At 55.7% G+C, this 18,843-nt stretch overlaps 1 protein-coding gene across 7 annotated transcripts in view; it reads right to left on the bottom strand.

The window, feature by feature from the left end:
• MYO7A (myosin VIIA) overlaps positions 1-18,843 on the bottom strand; it is a 99,438-nt gene that overhangs the window by 40,259 nt on the left and 40,336 nt on the right. For all 7 annotated transcript variants that reach the window (XM_079930708.1, XM_079930710.1, XM_079930712.1 and 4 more), the window contains 15 exons: positions 17,048-17,206; positions 16,539-16,631; positions 14,337-14,431; positions 13,079-13,163; positions 12,321-12,539; positions 11,756-11,863; positions 10,533-10,742; positions 9,943-10,146; positions 9,493-9,669; positions 8,980-9,069; positions 7,280-7,407; positions 4,981-5,107; positions 3,694-3,813; positions 2,977-3,150; positions 1,892-2,119 (listed from right to left, as the gene is read on the bottom strand). In XM_079930708.1, coding sequence (XP_079786834.1) covers positions 1,892-2,119; positions 2,977-3,150; positions 3,694-3,813; positions 4,981-5,107; positions 7,280-7,407; positions 8,980-9,069; positions 9,493-9,669; positions 9,943-10,146; positions 10,533-10,742; positions 11,756-11,863; positions 12,321-12,539; positions 13,079-13,163; positions 14,337-14,431; positions 16,539-16,631; positions 17,048-17,206 — 2,217 coding nt within the window. The remainder of the gene's footprint in view (positions 1-1,891; positions 2,120-2,976; positions 3,151-3,693; positions 3,814-4,980; positions 5,108-7,279; positions 7,408-8,979; positions 9,070-9,492; positions 9,670-9,942; positions 10,147-10,532; positions 10,743-11,755; positions 11,864-12,320; positions 12,540-13,078; positions 13,164-14,336; positions 14,432-16,538; positions 16,632-17,047; positions 17,207-18,843) is intronic.

Genomic DNA, 18,843 nt, shown 5'->3' with positions numbered 1-18,843 from the left:
GAACAACACATTAAAAGGATCATACACCATGATCAAGTGGGATTTATCCCAGGGATTCAAGGATTCTTCAATATATGCAAATAAATCAATGTGATATACCATATTAACAAATTGAAGAAGAAAAACCATATGATCATCTCAACAGATGCAGCAAAAGCTTTTGACAAAATTCAAAACCCATTTATGATAAAAGCTCTCCAGAAAGTGGGCATAGAGGGAACCTACCTCAACATAATAAAGGCCATATATGACAAACCCACAGCAAACATCATTCTCAATGGTGAAAAGCTGAAAGCATTTCCTCTAAGATCAGGAACAAGACAAGGATGTCCACTCTACTATTATTCAACATAGTTTTGGAAGTCCTAGCCACGGCAATCAGAGAAGAAAAAGAAATAAAAGGGACACAAATTGGAAAAGAAGAAGTAAAACTGTCACTGTTTGCAGATGACATGATACTATACATAGAGAATCCTAAAGATGCCACCAGAAAACTACTGTAGCTAATCAATGAATTTGGTAAAGTAGCAGGGTACAAAATTAATGCACAGAAGTCTCTTGCATTTCTATACACTAATGATGAAAAATATGAAAGAGAAATCAAGGACACAATCCCATTTACCATTACGTCCAAAAGAATAAAATATCTAGGAATAAACCTACCTAAGGAGGCAGAAGACCTTTACTCTGAAAACTATAAGATGCTGATGAAAGAAATCAAAGATGACACAAACAGATGGAAAGATATACCATGTTCTTGGATTGGAAGAGTCAAAATTGTCAAAATGACTATACTACCCACTGCAATCTACAGATTCAATGCAATCCCTATCAAAATACCAATAGTATTTTTCACAGACTTAGAAGAAAAAAATCTTAAAATTTGTATGGAAAAACATAAGACCCCAAATAGCCAAAACAATCTTTGGAAAGAAAAATGGAGCTGAAGGAATCAGGCTCCCTGACTTCAGACTATACTACAAAGCTACAGTGATCAAAACAGAATGGTACTGGCACAAAAACAGAAATATAGATCAATGGAACAGGATAGAAAGCCCAGCAGTAAACCCATGCACCTATGGTCAATTTATCTATGACAAAGGATGTAAGACTATATCATGGAGAAAAGACAATCTCTTCAATAAGTAGTGCTGGGAAAACTGGACAGCTACATGTAAAAGAATGAAATTAGAACACTCCTTAACACCACACACAAAAATAAACTCGAAATGGATTAGAGACCTAAATGTACTGGATACTATAAAACTCTTAGAGGAAAACATAGGCAGAACACTCTTTGCCATAAATTGAAGCAAAATCTTTTTCAACCCGTCTCCTAAAGTAATGGAAATAAAAACAAAAATAAACAAATGGACCTAATTAAACTTAAAAGGTTTGCACAGCAAAGGAAGTCATAAAGAAAATGAAAAGACAACCCATAGAATAGGAGAAAATATTTGCAAATAATGCCATAAAAAAGAATGAAATAATGCCATTTGCAGCAACATGGATGGACCTGAAACTAACACAACATTGTAAATCAAATATACTCCACACACAAAACAAAACAAAAAAATATATACTCCACAAATAAATAAATTAAATAAGTGATCTAAAGAGGTCAAAAAAAAAAAGAACAATACAGCAAGTTCTGAAGCATGTACAGTCACTGCAGCAAAGCAGGAACTACTTGCAGAATTCAGGCTACTCTTCAAAGCCCTTGCTCCTATAGATCGTGTTAAATCCAGGAGAAGCCTAGATAATGCCCAGCCTCCATCTGGCTAACCTCCACATTTGCTGACGGTGAGTCAAGGGCAGCAACACTCAGCCCAATTCAGCACACAGGTGACTTGACCAAACAAACTCAGCCAGAAAATTAGCTCTCACTCACCTTCTCACACCTGTACTCCCCAAACTTGACCCCTCGCACCACCTGCTGGTAGATGAGGTTGGTGGCCACATTGTCTTCTGAGGGGTTGTGCCAGGGAGTGAAGACCTCCTTGCGGAAGAAGAGCCTCCATGGGGCGTTGCGCTCCTGGGCGCCCTGCTCCTTGGCATACTGCTCACACTGGGAGATGGCGTCCATGACGTGGTCGCTGCCACTGCCCAGGGAGGACACCTGCGGGCACAGGGCTGGAGGTCACCCAGTGGAAGGGTGAGCAGGCTGGGAAGGACCGCAAGGAGCTACTGACTGTGCCAACTCTTCTCATTTGGATGGAAAACCAAGGCTCAGAGAGAGGAGGGGCTTGCCCAGGTCACCCAGGAGGCAGACCAGCCACGTGGGAGTTTCCATTTCCTAGTACAAGCCTTTGGTGAAACTCTGATGGACAAATGGCCACTGAAAACACGGGAGGTAGCTGTTGGTGAGAAAAGTCCAAGCAAACGGCATCAGACAACATGTGTCTATCGCTGGACCTGCTGGGGTGAGGGCTGGGGGTCACCTCTGCTGTGGATGGTGATGCTGGGTGTGGAGGCAAAATCACCCACTCCCAGGGCCAGCTCAGCAGAGAAGACTCCAAGCCCAGATGTGCCCCGGGAGGTATACACTCTGGCTGGTCGGTAACAAGTGAAGAGGAACTACCATAGCAACCTGATAAGGAATCACATGCCCATTTGCAAATGGGAAAACCCATTTTTTTTTATATCAGCGAGCCAGTGGCTCTCTCTCTCTCTGCCATGTTCTTCTTCTGTCACCAGCAGAGGATTGAATCCACCTGCGCACATACACGTGCAGTGAGCCCTGGATTTCAATCACCAGTGTGCTGTTGGGTTTCTCTTTAGGTGCTTAGGACCTCTCCCTGATCCTAAGGAGTTGGGGCAGGACCAGGGTTACCTCTGGTTTACAGGAGGAAACTGAGGCCCTGGAAGGTCAGCAACCATGCAAGGGCACCTGAGCCAGTAGGTGGCAGCACTGGGGTGGGAGCTGGTGGGTGGCCCTGGGGGCGCCAGGAGGAGGGGCATCAGGGCCAACCTCACCTTATCAAACAGGGCGATGTAGAGGGAGAACCCGAAGCGGTCCTTGAGCGAGGTCTTGTCGGCTAGCGCGTTGCAGAGCTCCTTGGCCGTGGTTGCCGAGTCTGTCAACAGGGTCTTGGTGGTCCCGTCCATGAACGTCACAGGCAACATGATGGGCTTCTTGGACTTGGTGGCCTGAAAGTGATCCAAGGCTTTGTGGGAATCCTTTCACTTCAGAACATCTTCCTCTGAGCTCCTGGCTCCCTGCTCCCTATGGGGTTGGAGCCCTCGGACCTCAGCATCCCACGGCGCATTGCCTGTCCCTGGTCACAGGTGCCCAGGGAGCCCTGCTGTGCTCCCCACCCTGAAAGGACCTTCAGGGTCCCTGAGGTGGGGCACTAGGGCTGGGTGGTTGGGCTTTGCCACGTTCAGGGGCTTCCGCCCTCCTGTCATGTAACCATCACAAGACCCTGTGAAATGAATATCTTTACTGTCATGTATGCAGATGAAGCCACTGAGACACAGAGGAAACCCCCTGCCCAAGTCACTTTGACTATAAAGCCAGCAGATGGGAGTCATTACCACTGTGGGCTTTCCCATTCCAGTAGCCCTGAAATTCCAGAACTTGAGGGTGGGTGCTTGAACGACCACAGAATCCCAAAGTAGGCAATGTTTCTGGGGCACTGGGGTGCACCGGCGACACACACACACACACACACACACGCCTGGGGGCCACACCTGCAGCTCCAGCCAGCTTGGTGGCTGTGTCCGTGTCCCGTTGACGAAGGTCCTCCGAAGCCGCTCCTCACAGTATGGGGCATAGCCAGGTGGTCCCCCGTGGATGAAGTTCCGCAGGTACTATGGACAGAGGACAAGCTGAGGGGGCCCCACTCCAGCCTCCCTCGGCCTCCCCACCTGTGAGATAGTCTGGGACCTGGGACCCTCTACTGGAGTGCTTGCACCTGGACAAACGTCTCCTCCAACAATAAAATACAAAGAAATCAAAAGGGACTAAAAACTGCACACATGTGCGGTCAGGGCAATTATGAACAATAAGATACAAAAAGGCCACAAACCAACTGCCAGGAGAAAAGCAGGGAACTGCCCATGACCCCTGCACACAGCACCACCAAGGGGGTGGGCAGACCACCTAAGCTCCCCCTCCAGCCCGACCCACCAATCCGCCACCGCCCTCACCTCATTTAAGGGACCAGCCCGCCCCCGCTCAGGGCCCCTGTTTCTTGTTCTCACTCCCTCGTGCTAAAGCAGCATGAGTCCCAGTAAAGCCTTGCCTGAATTTCTTGTCTGACCTCTTATCAACTTCTATCGATTAAAGAGGACCCAGGTCGGTAACCCCCAGACCATCAGAGCAGCCTCCCCGGGTCTCCTGCCTCTGGTCCCTCCACCCACACTGAACCCGCTCCTCAAGGCCCATCCATCCCCGTCCCTCCTCGGCTTTCCAGGCCTCCCCAGTGTCCTCCAGATCAAGTCCACCTCCCTCACGTTTGGCAGCACGGCCACCATGACCCGGCCCCGCCTAGTCTCAGCTGCACCTCCTGCCTCACCCCACACACCATACCCCCTTCACCCAGCTTGACTGCTCCTCTTCCTCCAGGGCCCACCTCCCTGAGCCCTCCCTCTTCGCAGCGCTGACCAGCTGGGTTGATCCAGCCGTCACCTGCTCTGCCTCTGTGTCCCCAGCACCCAGGGCCTGACACTGAGGAGGAGTCACGAAAGGGCCTGAGATGAACGGAAGCGCTTCAGACCAGCATGTGGAGGGTCTAGGGAGCGCTGTTGTCACGTTCAGCATCCACATAATGAAAATGGGGCTCGGAGGAGATGGAGCGCAGTGGTGGGTGCCCAGGAGGAGGGGGCCTGCGGAGGTGGGGAGGCCTGGGAGGAGATGACCCGGGCAGGGCCTCATTGCCAAGCCCCTCTGAGTTTCCTCCCCGTGCTCTGCCCCTCAACCCCAGGGACCGGGCGCGGCTCCCCTTCCCACCCCTGGAGGCCAAAAGCCTCCCCTACCTTAACGAACTTCTCAGAGGGGGCGAAGCAGCCCACGCAGAGGGACACGAGGATCCAGCCCCGGGCGTAGCTGCTCTTGGAGGGGTTGTGGGTGAGCTGCTTGCTGATCTGGCAGTAGATCTCATCCCTAGGCAGGCGGGGGCGGGGGGCAAGGACGGGAGACGCACTGCCTCAGAGGGAAAGCCCCACCCCTCCCAGCAGCAGATAGGATGCTTGCTCTCCCACTTGCCAGAGACCACCTGGGAGGAGGCAGGTGAGGCCAGGTGGGGAAGGCTGAGCCCAGGGCTCTGCGGCTACCGCAGGAGATAGGCTCATCAGGCGTGAAGCACGCACGTTCCTGACTCCAGTCCAGAGTCCACGGCCGGGGCCCCGTGATCCAGAGGGTGGTGCATACCCTGCTCCTGGGCACAGTGGCCCCAGTCACTGGTGACCACTTTGATGAGAAGCACAGGCTCCCCACGTGCCTCCTCCCTCACCAAGCTGCACGGCCTGGGCAGGTGAGCTCACCTCTGAGCCTGGCCCACAGACACGGCAGCAGGTACAATTTCTACTAATAGTAACTGGCAGAGCAGATACAGGAAGGACAGCTGGGGAGTTTCTCTGGGGGATGGAATGACGTTCTCTTGATATAGTGCTATAATATTTGAATATTGAAATGGCCATGCTTTACGTCTGCAATCAGATTAAAGCAATGAAGGTAGTTTTTCGTTTTGTTTTCATTTTAAAGGGAAATGATACCACCCCTTCCTTACAGGATTTCTGTGAAGAAAAATGAGCCAAGGCTTATACAGCACCTGGCACGGTGCCCAGCACAGTAAACCCCCGCAGATGCCAGCCTAGCTGCAGCTGTGAAGATGCTGCATGCCCCCTCCAGGGCCAAGGACGGGACCCACCAAGATGGAGTGACCACCAGGGGGCACTAACTGCTGCTCCTCCCTCTGTGAAGGGCAAGTATCTAATTCAGTGGCTCCCCAGTTTTGAGAGCTCATGGACCAATGCAACCTCAAAATAAATTGTGGACGTCGCTAACTTATTATCAAGACAATAAGGACATTTAAAACACACCACACACACAGCACCTGCCCACTATCTATCACAATCATTTTATAAAACAAATGTAATTTTAATATCCAAAAAGTAGGAAGGGCAAAATCTCAGAACAAAGAACAGTGCTTTAAATAAGTCAAATTTAGAAACATCCTTATTTTTCCCATCTTGCTACAGACCAGTGACAACTATCACCCGTAGCTGGGAGCCCCTGACCCCGTTCGATTCATGGACAGGGAGACGGAGGCCGGGAGGAGGGATTAGCCATGGTCCCTCAGGGAGTTGGCACCCCAGGCTTCTAATAGTCCAGGGCTCCTGGCACTGTGTTCTCTAGAAGTACCCCTTTAGGTCTGATGGTGAGCTAACTGGGAGGCAAATTCTTGCCCTTAAACATACCTTGGGCAGCCACCTTTTCTTCCTGGAGGCTGGCGGCCCCAAGTGCTACATCTCTGGCGAGCGAGGTAGTCACTGGCCTCGAGGAGCAATGAAAGGGAGGCCAGTGACCCCTGGGCAAACCTCTTCCTCTCTGGACCTCATGTCTCCCACTGGGAAAATGACACTTGACCTCCCCACCCGGCCCATCCTGCTGTCCTCCCAGCCAGCACATACAAGTTCACGGGATCAGCTCTCCTAACCAGCCATCCCATGCAGATGGAGTTCTCAGAGAAACCCTATCTGCCTTCCCTCCGCTGATGCAGCTGAGTTGATTCCGTAATTGCTCCTGGAAAGTCATGGATCATTGCAGCTCCTCCCCAACACCGCAGGGACCTGAGCAAAGGCCTCTCCTGGGCCTGCGTGGGGAAGGAGCCACTTGCAGGATCCCAGGCATTCTGACCACAGTAACCCTGACCACGGGCCTGGGCTGGGTCACCAAAGGTGCCAGCAGGGATAGGGTTACAGCAGAAGATGCATGTCAGATAATGCTAACAACAGCTACCGTTTACTGAGTGCCCACTGTGTAGGTCCTGTGTCACACTTTCCATAGTTTTATCTGCCCACAAGCCTACAAGGTAGGTACTTTTATTATTCCATCTTTACAGATGAAGAAACTGAAGCTTACAGAGCTGAAATCACTCTACCAAGGTCACACAACCAGCTAGCAGCAGAGCTAAACCCAGGCCTGCTTAGCTTAATCAGTTGCTAAAGTGACAGAGCTACCACTCAGCCAGCAAAAGCCTTTCAGGTCTGGAAGCGCGGGATGCCTCCCCTGACAGCTGTCCCCTCCCTGTGCCCCTGCCCCTCAGGCACTGACCGGAGCGCTGGCCGCAGGATGCCGTTGCCAATGATGAAGTGCAGCTTCTCCAGGTTGGAGGTGGGCCGGTCCTCCAGCATGCTGTTGCCCTGCACCGTGGACTCTCCGTCATGCAGCCTCTTGGTCACCTAGGCCACAGGGAGGGGCAAGGCTTGACCAAGGCTTGGCCGGGGCCCTGCTGTTTGCCTGAGTCTGCCCACTCCCCCAGAGAGCAGAATCTTGGGAGTAGCCAGAGAGCTGGCTCCCCACCACTGTCACAGCCCCGCCCGTGCAGAACAGATGCTGGGTGGATGCCTGGCCCGGTGTTACGCGCTTCTGGGGATAAGGCTCCTCTGCAGCCTCCTTGACATCTACCCCCAGCCCTACCCCAGGGGAGTCCCCTCATCCAGGCCAGGGGCTCCTCTGACTCCTGATGGGATCCCTCTCTCTCTGAGGTGGGCCACGCACCACTCCGACACCCAGAGTACACCTGGGTTCCAAACACCCGGCCACCATCACCTGTCATTAACTCCCTAGCTCCTGTGTGAATAGCCTTGGGCCTGGGTTCTTATAGATGGGCTTTTCCTCTCTGGTTCCACATGGGCCACAACGCCAGCCCCGCGCTCTGCCCAGAGACAGGGTGAGTGGCGGGAGCACGCCCCTGCAGGCAGTCCTCATGTCTGCTGAGCACCCACGGCCATCATCTCACGTCATCATTCCAGGAAGCCACTAGCAGGCATTTTCTTCCCTGGGTGCCTTGGATACCGAGCAGTGGAGCTGGGACTCAGATCTGGGGTAACATAGCTACAAGACTGGATTGGAGCCTCAGATGGGGAACAAAATGAGGACAAAGACAAAGCAGGCTGAGGAAGCCCAGGAGAAGCAGCCTGACTCTGCTGTAGAGGGGAAGGCTTCCTGGAGGAGGTGACCCCCCCCCCCAGGCACAGAAGAGGAAGGAGGAATTTTAGGCAGAGGGACCGGTGTGCACAAAAGCAGGGGCATGGAGGAACCAGTCCCTCTGCACCTTGAATGCCTTAGTTTGTGTCTGTCGGCCCTCCCAGCCTGGACAGTCCTGGAGCAATGGGCCAGGACGGTGCTCAGAAAACACAAGGTGACTAAATGAATGACAAACAAACTAATAGTGTTAATGCCCCATGGGCACTGTTATCCCACAGAAAATTCTCATCGACTAAAAGGTCCCTGGATCAGGGCTTCCCTGGGGGCGCAGTGGTTGAGAGTCCGCCTGCCGATGCAGGGGACACGGGTTCGTGTCCCGGTCTGGGAAGATCCCACATGCCGCGGAGCGGCTGGGCCCGTGAGCCATGGCCGCTGAGCCTGCGTGTCTGGAGCCTGTGCTCCACAACGGGAGAGGTCACAACAGTGAGAGGCCGCGTACCACAAAAAAAAAAAAAAAAAAAAAAGTCCCTGGATCAAAGGCATCGGGTCCATGCCCTGGCATGTCCTCCCTTCTCACCATCTGCCACTCCAGCCCTCCCCAGCTCTCATGGCCCATCTTCCAGGAAGCCTCCCTGACCGACCCCAGCCTGAGAACAACGCCCTCTTCCTTGCATCCTGTCTGCCTGATCACATCCAACGCTGTCCTGCTGGCCATCCTGGTCCCCTGAGGACAGGCAGTATCCACTCCACTCCCGTCCCTGTTGGTCCCAAGCCCAGCCTTGCCCCAGCCTGGGCCACCAAGGCCGTGCAGGGTCTTTTCTGACCTCCTCTGTCAGTTTGGACTTCTTCTTCAAGGTCAAGTGCACCAGTTTGTGCCTCACGCTGCTCTTCTTCTGCCCCTCAGGGAGCTGGGCCTGCCGGACAAACAGGGGTCAGAGTCAAACGACTGGATCGAAAGTAATGACAAGAGCAGTTGACAACGTGGTTAGAACTGTCGCACCTCCACACTAACGTGTATCACCCCAGCCCATCAGCCCAGTGACAAATGGGAAAACTGAGACTGAAAAGTGTAGTAACCCACCCACCGCCTCCCAGCAAGTCAAAATTGAAGCTGGCTCTGACTGCAAAGCCTGTCTGCCCTGCCACGTGGCCTCAATCGTGGTCAGCACTTTACAGTTTATATCAAGCTCACACTAATCGTTCCCAGGAGTAGACAGAGGAGGGCAGGGGTCAGGGAGGTGAGGCAGAGGCAAATTTTAGGGTGCTCCTTCTGCCGAGGACCTTAAGGCTGGGGGTGGCCTGGAAGGGACCCTGGCCAGAGGGCACCTGCGACTCACCTCGCCCTCGCCCTGCAGGGCCTGAAGCTCCCTCTTGTATGTTTTCTTGCCCAGAGTCTCATAAATCTTGGTCATCACGGGAATCTTCTCGCTGCCGTCACTCATGGCCGTGTGGTACTTGGGCTCAGGGAGGTCCCCCATGAACCGGAGGACAGTGATCCAGACCGCCAGGGCCGCCTGGGGACAGACCCAGGCCAGTCAGAAAGCCTGAGCGCAGGATGCGGCTGAAGCCATCAAAATGATCCAGGGGTGGGGGCGAGGCTGGGGAACCCCGCTCCCGCCAACCGGAGGAGGACCACTGAGCTGAGTGCCTTGTGGGTGTTCCTCAGGGCCTTGCCCTGTGGCCCGGACGCAGGCTGTGTACGGGATGAGGTCAGCCCTGGTCCCTGCACAGCTGGGCCCCAGCCCCTTGGCACCCACGCTGCCAGCACAGACAGCCCCAGCCCTCACCAGCTGGTCGCCCTCATCGTCGTGGTACAGCAGCGGCTGCTTGAGCGGCCGCCGGGTGTAGGTGTGCGTGGTCGTGCCCTGGAAGTAAGTGGCAGCGAACTTGGCGAATTTATAATCGGAGAGGTCCTCCTCATCCTCATCAGGCAGGGGCAGGGCCGCATCCAGGTCTTCCTCCACCATCTCCCTCCGCCCGCGCTCCAGGTCCTGGGAAGACAAAAGGGGTTCCCTGCCATAGGGGCAAACGGGGCTGGGCTGCAGTCCCCCAGCCTGTCCCTGTAGGGCCAGCTCTTCCTCCAGAAGTGTAGGGTGCTGTTCATCCTGTTCACTCCCCAGACAGAGCCCAGTGCAAGGTAGATCCTCAACACATGAATGAATAAAGGCTTGTGAATGGCCCTGGAGGGGAACAGTGATTGGCCCAAGGTCATAGGGCAGGCTGGTGGCTGGACAGGGCCTGGGACTGCAGCCCCGTCCCAGGTCATCACAGCTGCCTTCTGCTCAGAGGGGACCACGTGGACTTTAACACAGAGGGGCGCAAGAGGAGGGACAGCGCCACACTGGGGCCTGTTCCAGCCCCTTCCCCAGCTTGGTACCTCGAAGCCACTAGGTGCCTGGCCCTCCTGGCCTGGCAGGCTGCCCGAAGTCCCCAGGAAGCCAAACATCTTGTCCACCATGTCCGAGTGATTGATGGGCTCGTGGCGGGCCCTCTCCATCTGCTCCAGGAGCTCCTTCTTCCGCCGAGACTCCTCCTTCTCCTTCAATTCCCGCTCTGCGTCCTCACGGGCCAGCTGGGCCAGGCGCTCCTGCGAGGTGGGGGTGATGCAGCGTCAGGGAGCAAGCCCCCCGTGGGGAGCCCACTGGAGCCCCTGCAGCAGCCAGGCCAGAGTCCCAACCTCCTCGGGGCCCTCCTGACCGCTGGGAAGGACAGAGCCTCGGGCCTCTCCACCCTGGGACACATCTGCTCATCCCTCACAGCTCAGTGCAGACAGATGCCCGGTGCTGAGCCAGAGACAGCTCACAACAAGCTCAGACAGTAACGTCGCCTGCCTGCCTCGAGGCTCAGCTGGGACCACCTCCTCCAGGAAGCCTGCTCAGGTCTCCCCACCCAAAGGGGACCACACCAACCCCCAAATCCAAGAGCCACTGGGTATAGGCTCTAGACCACCGCTGTCCAATAGAAATATAATGCAAGCCACATACGTAGTGGCTACATTCAAAATAGTTTTTCAAAAAATAGGTTAGATCAACTTTAATAATGTATTTCATTTAACCCAATATTTCCAAAGTATTATCTTGACATGTAATTAACATTAAAAAATAGTACTGAGATATTTGATATTCCTTTTTTTTTTTTTTTTTTTTTTTTTTACTGAGTCTTCAAAATCTAGTGTGTAATTGGGAATTCCCTGGAAATCCAGTGGTTAGGACTTGGTGCTTTCAGTGCCGTGGGCCCGGGTTCGATCCCTGGTCGGGGAACTAAGATCCCACAAGCCTCACTGCGTGGCCAAAAAGAAAAAAAAGAAAAAGAAATCAAGTGTGTATTTTGCACTGACAATGCTTTGCCCTTTCGAGTGCTCTGTAGCTACGCATGGCTGGGGGCTCCCACCCCGGCTCAGGCTGTTTATCCTGTTACAACACAGCTGAGGGCCTGGACCCGCTCGCCCTGGAGCCACAGCCCTCTGGCCTGGCCTGGCACAGAACAGGCACCCAGCGCACAAAGGAAGGTCGCGTGGACAGAGGCTGGACAGCCGGTGTTGGCTGAGGGCTGCTGAACCAGTGAATGGATGTCTAAGGAGTCGGCACATCCCCAGCTCACCTGATGCTTGCGTTCAGCCTCCTCCTTGGCCTTCTTGGCGCTCATCTCCTTCCGGAGCTTCTGCTCCTCCGCCAGCCGCATTTTCTCAGCCTCCAGGCGCCGCAGGTACTGGGGGAGGGGGCGGCAGGGTGCGCACCAAACCGTGTGTGACCCTCACGGTGCTTCCCGCCAGCTCGACCCCACCCCACCCCGGCTGAGTTCTGGGACTGGGAATGACTTTGCCAAATAATTTGGTAGAGGGAAACTGAGGCACATGAGAAACCCTCCAGGTGCCACAGCGGGTTGGGGGCACCGCTGATCCCAAAGCCACAGCAGGTTCACCTTGGCCTCCCAAAGAGTCACAACAGGGACTGGGCCCCTGCCCTGCCCCTGGCTGGAAAGAGGGAAATCAGGGAGCCAGTCTTATGCATACCTCCAAAGAGGTAGAGCCCCACATCCGCACCCCCCGACAGGCTCAGGCCACACGTGGGGGCGATGTGTCTGCCTGAGGTGGAAGAGCACCCCTCGGAGGACACAGCTCTCACAGGGCTCAGAGCTGTGCCTGCTGGGGACCTGGGACCCTTACCTCAGCCCTGAGGCGCCGGTGCAGCCTGCGGGCGATCATGCCCCGGGCGTAGGCCTGCACGGTGATCACAGCCCAGAGGCGATGACGGAAAGCCCTGCGCACCAGGTAGGCGCGGCAGCGGGCCTGGAACCCGATGATGCGCCGGCGGGCCAGGCAGTACTGCTGGTGCAGCTTCCGGGAGCGGTGCAGGGCTTGCAGCCGCAAGAAGCCCAACCGCATCTGCAAGGATGGCCGCCTGCTGAGAACCAGGGCCCTGATTCCAGACCAACCCTGCCCAGTGGAGGTCACTGCCCCGGGCTCCACTCTCCAACCTGCATGCCCCGAAGGCACAGCTGTCTCCTCTCAGACCAAAGTTGCCCAGGGAGTGGCCTTGGCTTCCCCTGTGATGCGGTCCCCCCAAGAGACTCCCATCCTCAGACCAGGAGCGGGCCTCCTTCCTGTCCACCTCCCCAGCCCCAAGGCCAGTTCCTCCACAGGGGTCCATGGGACACACCCGTTCCTGGCCCCCTCTGAGGTGTTTAATAACCCAGGTGTTCATCACCCACCAAAACATTCCAGAAGAAAAGCACAAACACTGCTGACCAGATGGGGAGAGCTGCAAAAACCAGATCGGACTTTGGGCTGGAGGAAGGGTAGGGGCTGGCAGGGTGGCAAGAGGTCAGCCAGGCCCCGCAAACAGGTAAGTCCTGCTGCTATGGCAACAGGGCCAGGTTCAAAGGCTTCGTGAGGCAACAAGCAGCTCCCTCGAGGAGGCTCACCAGCCCGTAGTTCTTCCTGCAGTTGTGGCCCCGCCAGTGCCTCTGGATCAGCGTGGCAGCGCTCTTCAGCTTCAGGAAGTTGGACCTAAAACAGCAGTGTGATGCAGTCGGACCTCTGCCAGGGCCCGGGGGGCGGGGCTTGGAATTAGGAGAGCAGGGCTGAGTCCCAGCTCTGCGTCTCCTTGGCTCCATGACCTTGGGCAAAGGCATATAACTTCTCTGCACCCCAGCTTCCTTATCTGTAAAACGCGCAGAATACCTGCCCTGCCTACCTCACAGCCTCGTCACATAAACCCAGTAAGGTGGACATTCAGAAGGTTACTCATGAATAAATGTATGAGTAGTCAGTAAATAAAGATTCAACACTTTGAAAACTGTAAACATCACTTATTACTGAGTACCTAACTCCCTCATTTTATAGGTGAGGAAACTGAGACTTGATGAGGTTGGGGCCGGAGCCCTCGTCTTCTGACTGACTGAGCGCCATGCTTTTCCCTGTGTACACTAGGCAGCTTCTACAGGCCGACAGTCACCTTCAACCTGATGGAGGACAAGAGACCACACATCAAACAGCAGGTGTCTCCTGAACGTAGAAATAAATAAGGGAGGAGTGAAGGATGGCTACGTCAGTGTGGGTGAGCCAGCCAATTCCTGGATACACACACAAACGAAGGCACAGCCGTGGGACGAGGGACAAGTTGATGGACAGACAGGTGGATGGATGGACAAAGGATGGCTGGACAGATGGACAGACAGATGGACAAGTAGGTGGACGGATAGAGGAAGGGAGTGACCAGATGAACTGCAAAAGATGCAGGCTGTGGGATTTTTGTGGAGCTGAATCACACTCCAGAGTCAGCCCTGCCCATCTGAGAACTGACACAGCTGTACACATGCCCCTTACATGGAATATGGGACACACTTTGTCACTCACAAAATCTCAAATTTCCTCTTTGGGAAATTTCATCGGGCATCTGAGACCAACAGAGGGTCCACTTGTGTGCCTTACGTACCCACGTGTGCAAGCCTGTGTGTAGGTGGGGGTACTGTGTTACTGGGCACAGATGGGTCCACGTGTCTGAGTGTTCAACCCTGTTCGCATGACCCTGTGGGCATGCTGTGCACGTGTGTGCATGTTTCTGTGTGTGCACATGGGTGTTTATTCCGTGTTCACGTGGGAGGAGCGGAGGTGAGCCAGGCACACGCACACACACACACATGCGGGCTGAGGTGGGGAAGAGCTGGTCCAGGTACGAACCTGTCTTTGAAGCCCCGGATGACCTTCTGGAGGAGGATGACTCTGTCAGTGATGGCCTTGTCCCGTTCCACCTCCAGCAGCATGTCATGGTGGTCCTGGAGGGCAGAGCTCCTGAGCGGCACCCCTACCAACCTCTCCAGTCCCAGAGCTGAGGCCGCCCCAGGTGGGCCCCCTCTTCCTTCACTCAGAGCCCAGGCCTAGGGCTCATTTGGGCCCCAAAGGCTCCCAACCCTGCCCTGGCCCCATGGGGCAGCCTCTCACAGCCACAAGTACAGACGGGTACTGTCGTGGCGGATGCCAGAGGCCTGGGAGGGACAAAGGGAGCAGGGGGCGCCTAATTTGACTGCATGGAGTCGGGGGCCCAACACGCACACACACTGGCTTCATCCTATGGCCATCTCTACCCAAGTCCCAGCTCTTCTAGGTGTCTCTGTCACATCAGCCCCTGGCCTGGGCCAGGCCACCATCGTTTCTCTCCAGGACCTTAGAAACAGCCTCCTAACCAGTCTCCCGTCCTCTGTTGCTCCCCCTCTGGCCTTCCCTCAAGGACAGATCTCACAGAGATACCCCACTGTCTCCCGGGGTCAAGCCTGGTCTCCTCCCCTGGCACCCGGGTCCTCTACCATCAGGCCCTGCCCACTTCTCCAGCCCCCTCTCCTTCTCACCCCTGAGCCCCTAACCCTCACTCCAGTTGGACAAAACTCATGGTTCATTCAATACCTGAATCAAATATCTCCATGTGCCAGCCATGTGCTAAGTGCTAGGGTGAGGCTGCAATGAACCAGGCAGACCTGGGCCCTGCCCTGGGGAATCGCAGTCTGGTGGGGGAGGAACATGCATCAGATATTCGCAGGACACATCAGCTGGGGACAGGGCCCGGCACAGAGGGGCTGCTTAGCCAAGGCTTTGTGAACGAGCGAGGGAACGAATGAGAAGCAGATGTTTGGGGTCTAGAAACCACTACTGGTTTCTGAAGAGCCCAGAAAAGTGAGGATGTGGAGGATGGGGACAATGACGTCTCTGGGACTAGATGCCGTCATGCCGCATGCCTTCCCTCCCTTACCCATGTGGGCTGGGCATCAGAACCACAGTCTGGAAGCCCTGCTCTCCACTCCAGGGTAGCGCCTGACCATGGGCACCTCACCTCTACGCGCTAAGCCTCTGAAACGGGCATAATAATTCTACCTCACGGGCTGCTGTGATGACTAAATGAGTGATGATGGACAAAAAGCCCCCACTGGGGCCTGGCCCACGGAACGTGTTCTCCAGGTGGCAGTTGTGAGACACACAGGCAGGGAACAGTCAACACATTTTTCCGATGAGGAGATGAAGGCACCAGCCCAGGCCCCTCAGCCAGGGAGGAATTAAACTAGATCCCAGGACTCCCTCCAGCGCAGGAACGGCTCCCCCGTTCCCTCTCCCCAGCTGTCCTGGGCTGCCTGGGCCCACCCTATGCAGAGGAAGGAGCCCTGCCCCATCACCCAGGACACCCAGAAATCTAGAACAGCAGAAATGGAAATGCAGAAGCTAGCGCTCACGCTGTCCCTGCTCTAGCTGTCCCGTCTCCACCAGCTCCAGCAAGCTCCCCCGGCCCAGCTTCCTGCTCCCAGCCCCACCCCCTCCCTGACCGCTCAGCCCCCAAAGTCCTGCCCAAGCTGTGGTGGGAGCCAGAGGGCCCCAGGTGTCTGCTCGGGGAGCGCGGGAACAGGCCCGGGGACACCAGAGAGCAAGGTGAGTAGCACACGGCTGACCACAGCCTAGCATGAGCCCCGCCTGGCAGGAAAAAAGGGAATGGACCAAAGGTACACTCAAGAGCCCCCTACCACAAGCACATCCCATTTTACAGATGGGAAAATGAGGCTCAGACACGGCCAGTGACCTGCCCAAATTCCCAGGACAGACAACCACAGGGTCAAGACCGAACCCAGGCCTCCCTGATGAGCCCACCTCTGGCCTTCGGTTTCCTCACCCGGGGTCACTGCTCCAACCCCACCTCCAGCTCATAGATGCTCTCAAATACCAACTGCCCCTCCACTACCCGCTCCAACCAGCCACAGCTGCAGGGCAGGAGGGTCACAAAGGCCCAGCACTGACCCCATTCGGTGCTGCAACTCCTCTACAGCACACCCCTAGGACCTGTTCCCACCGTGACGGGGAGCCCACAGCCCCGTCAAGGCAGCCGGATTCAGAGGCCGTGCTCACTTTCAGAAAAATCTTGGTTTTGCCGATCTGCCAGTCATCGTGGGTGCCCAGCACAGCCTCAGCCATGCGCTGACATGTCCCCTGAAGGTCATCCTGTGGGGTACATAAGAGAATGGGTGGCCCCACCCTTGGAAAGACCACCTGGTGTCCCTCCCAAGGCTGGGAGGCGGGGCTCTTGCTCCAGCTCTGGCCCTAACTCTGTGTGGTCGCAGCCAGGCCCTGCCGTCTCTGACACTCGCTTTTCTCCTTAGCTCGGCCCGGTGATTATAAAACACTTGCCTCCAGCTAAGAGCCAGGGCCCACTCACCACACGTGTCAAGTCCACACCAGCCGAGCGTGGCGATGGAAGCTCTCAGATGCACTCCACTGCCTGACCCCAATTTTCCCAGCCATACCTGAGGGGGCCGAGGGGATGTCACGCCCAGCACACTGTTCCAATGAGAACAGTGGGACCTTCGCCCAGCCCAGGGCTGGGATCCTCCCGCCTGCCTATGCCCCCAGCTCCGTACCTGCTTGTAGGCCGGCTTCACGCCGGGCAGCAGGACTCGGTACCGCTCCACGAACTCCACGAAGCTGTAGCGGATGGGGTAGCCGGCTCGGCGGATTCGGATGGTCTCCATCATGCCCGAGTACCGCAGCTGGCGCACACACAGGTGCCGGTCGAAGAGCTGCCGAGCAAGGAGCCAAGGGCGTCGGGGCTGGAGGCCCCCGCTGGGAGGCCAGCCCTGCTCTGTATTTTCCTGGCCCCAGACAAAGGCCCCGAGAGGCCAAGGTCACACAGCAGATGAGGCACAAAGGCGGGACCAGACGCAGCTCTGCAGTCCAAACCCCACGGAGCAGCACGGAATGAGGCCCTCAGGTGGGGTGAGCTGAGTGCTTTGAGGGCACAGGGGACAGACAGCTTAATTCCCCTTGGGACCTCTCGAGGGGGCTTCGTGGAGGACCTTTGCTCTGACCCTGACAGGAGAGAGGGTGCTGGAGGAGCTAGCTCAGGCAAAGGTGAGCAAGCCTGAAAGCACAGGACATGTTGGGGGATTTTATGGGGACTGAGGAGGCTAATCTATGCGAGGGTTATGGCTGTGCAGGTGGTGGGTGCCTTGTACAACCCCAGGGGTCGCCCTTCCTATTATAGCCAGCTTAGATCGATAGTTTTTCAGACAGCTTTCTGGCTGCTGACAGCAAAGTACCTTCCTTAAGGAAGAGATACATTTTTCTAATTGACACAAAGTCATTTTTGTGATAGCAGCAGGGTTGTTGGATGGGCTGTGAAGGACCTGAGAGGCCAGACTAGGGAAGCAGAAGGTGACCGGGTCAGATTTGTGTTTGAGAACCATGTCTCTCACTGCAATGGGGAGGAGGACGGGAGTGGGGGACAGGAGGCAGGAGGCCCAGGGTGGAGGTCCTGCAGCCAAGGGCCAGGCCACAGATGCTGAGGTCAGCCCAAAGAAGGTTCCAGAGGCATCTGAGAGCAAGAGAGATGGTGCCCAACTACAGGGCCCTGGCCTCGGTCCCCTGGACCTCCTGCCTTAGAGGGGAGCCCACTGGAGCCCTCTGTGACTCACCCTGAAGACCCCGTCCTGATCCCCAGGGGGACTGGCCAGCCCACTCTGGGGAACGTTTCCAGGCAGGGGACAGGGGACAGAGTTAGCATGCGGAAGGCTGGCTGCCGCCACCTGTTTCCTCTCCCTACAGGCACTTTCCCTGGCCCAGTACTGGCCTCCCGCCTTCCGTCCCTCCCCAGACCCTCAGGCCCCAGCTTCCCCTGGGCCTCCCCTCCTATCTCTGGGAAGAGGCTTGTGGTAAACAACACCTCCCAGAGCTGGGGAAGGAGAGGGCTCCCAGGGAGGGGCGGCCCAGGCTCCTGGATCTGCAGCCTCAAGCCCCTCAACCTCCCTGAGCCTCTGCTTCTACATCTTGAACACGGGGCCATAAACGTCCCTCCCTCCTGGGCTGTTGGGAAGGTTAAATGAGGCTCTGGAGAGACAATCCATTCTGCTCCGGACACACAGAAAGGGCTCAACAGATGTTATTCAGAAAAGCCAAAAACGAAAATGTTCCCAACCAGTCAAAGGAATCCAGGAAGGCTTCCAGGAGGAGGTGGTTATTGGCTGGACCAAAGGAGAGAAGGCTTTCAAAGTCAGGGCCGCAGCAAGAAACACAGCTGCCATTTACTGAGTGCCTTCCTAGGCGCCAGGCAGTTTGCATGCATTATTGCATGGAATACCCCCAGGAGGTGGGTACGATCAGTCTCATTTCCATCTGTGAGGAAACTGAGGCACGAGAGAATGAAGTGACTTGTCTACAG

The sequence above is a fragment of the Stenella coeruleoalba genome (assembly GCF_951394435.1).
Source record: "Stenella coeruleoalba genome assembly, chromosome: 8".
Taxonomy (NCBI): domain Eukaryota; kingdom Metazoa; phylum Chordata; class Mammalia; order Artiodactyla; family Delphinidae; genus Stenella; species Stenella coeruleoalba.
The sequence above is the reverse complement of the archived record's forward strand: the minus strand, read 5'-3'. Positions and strand labels throughout refer to the sequence as shown.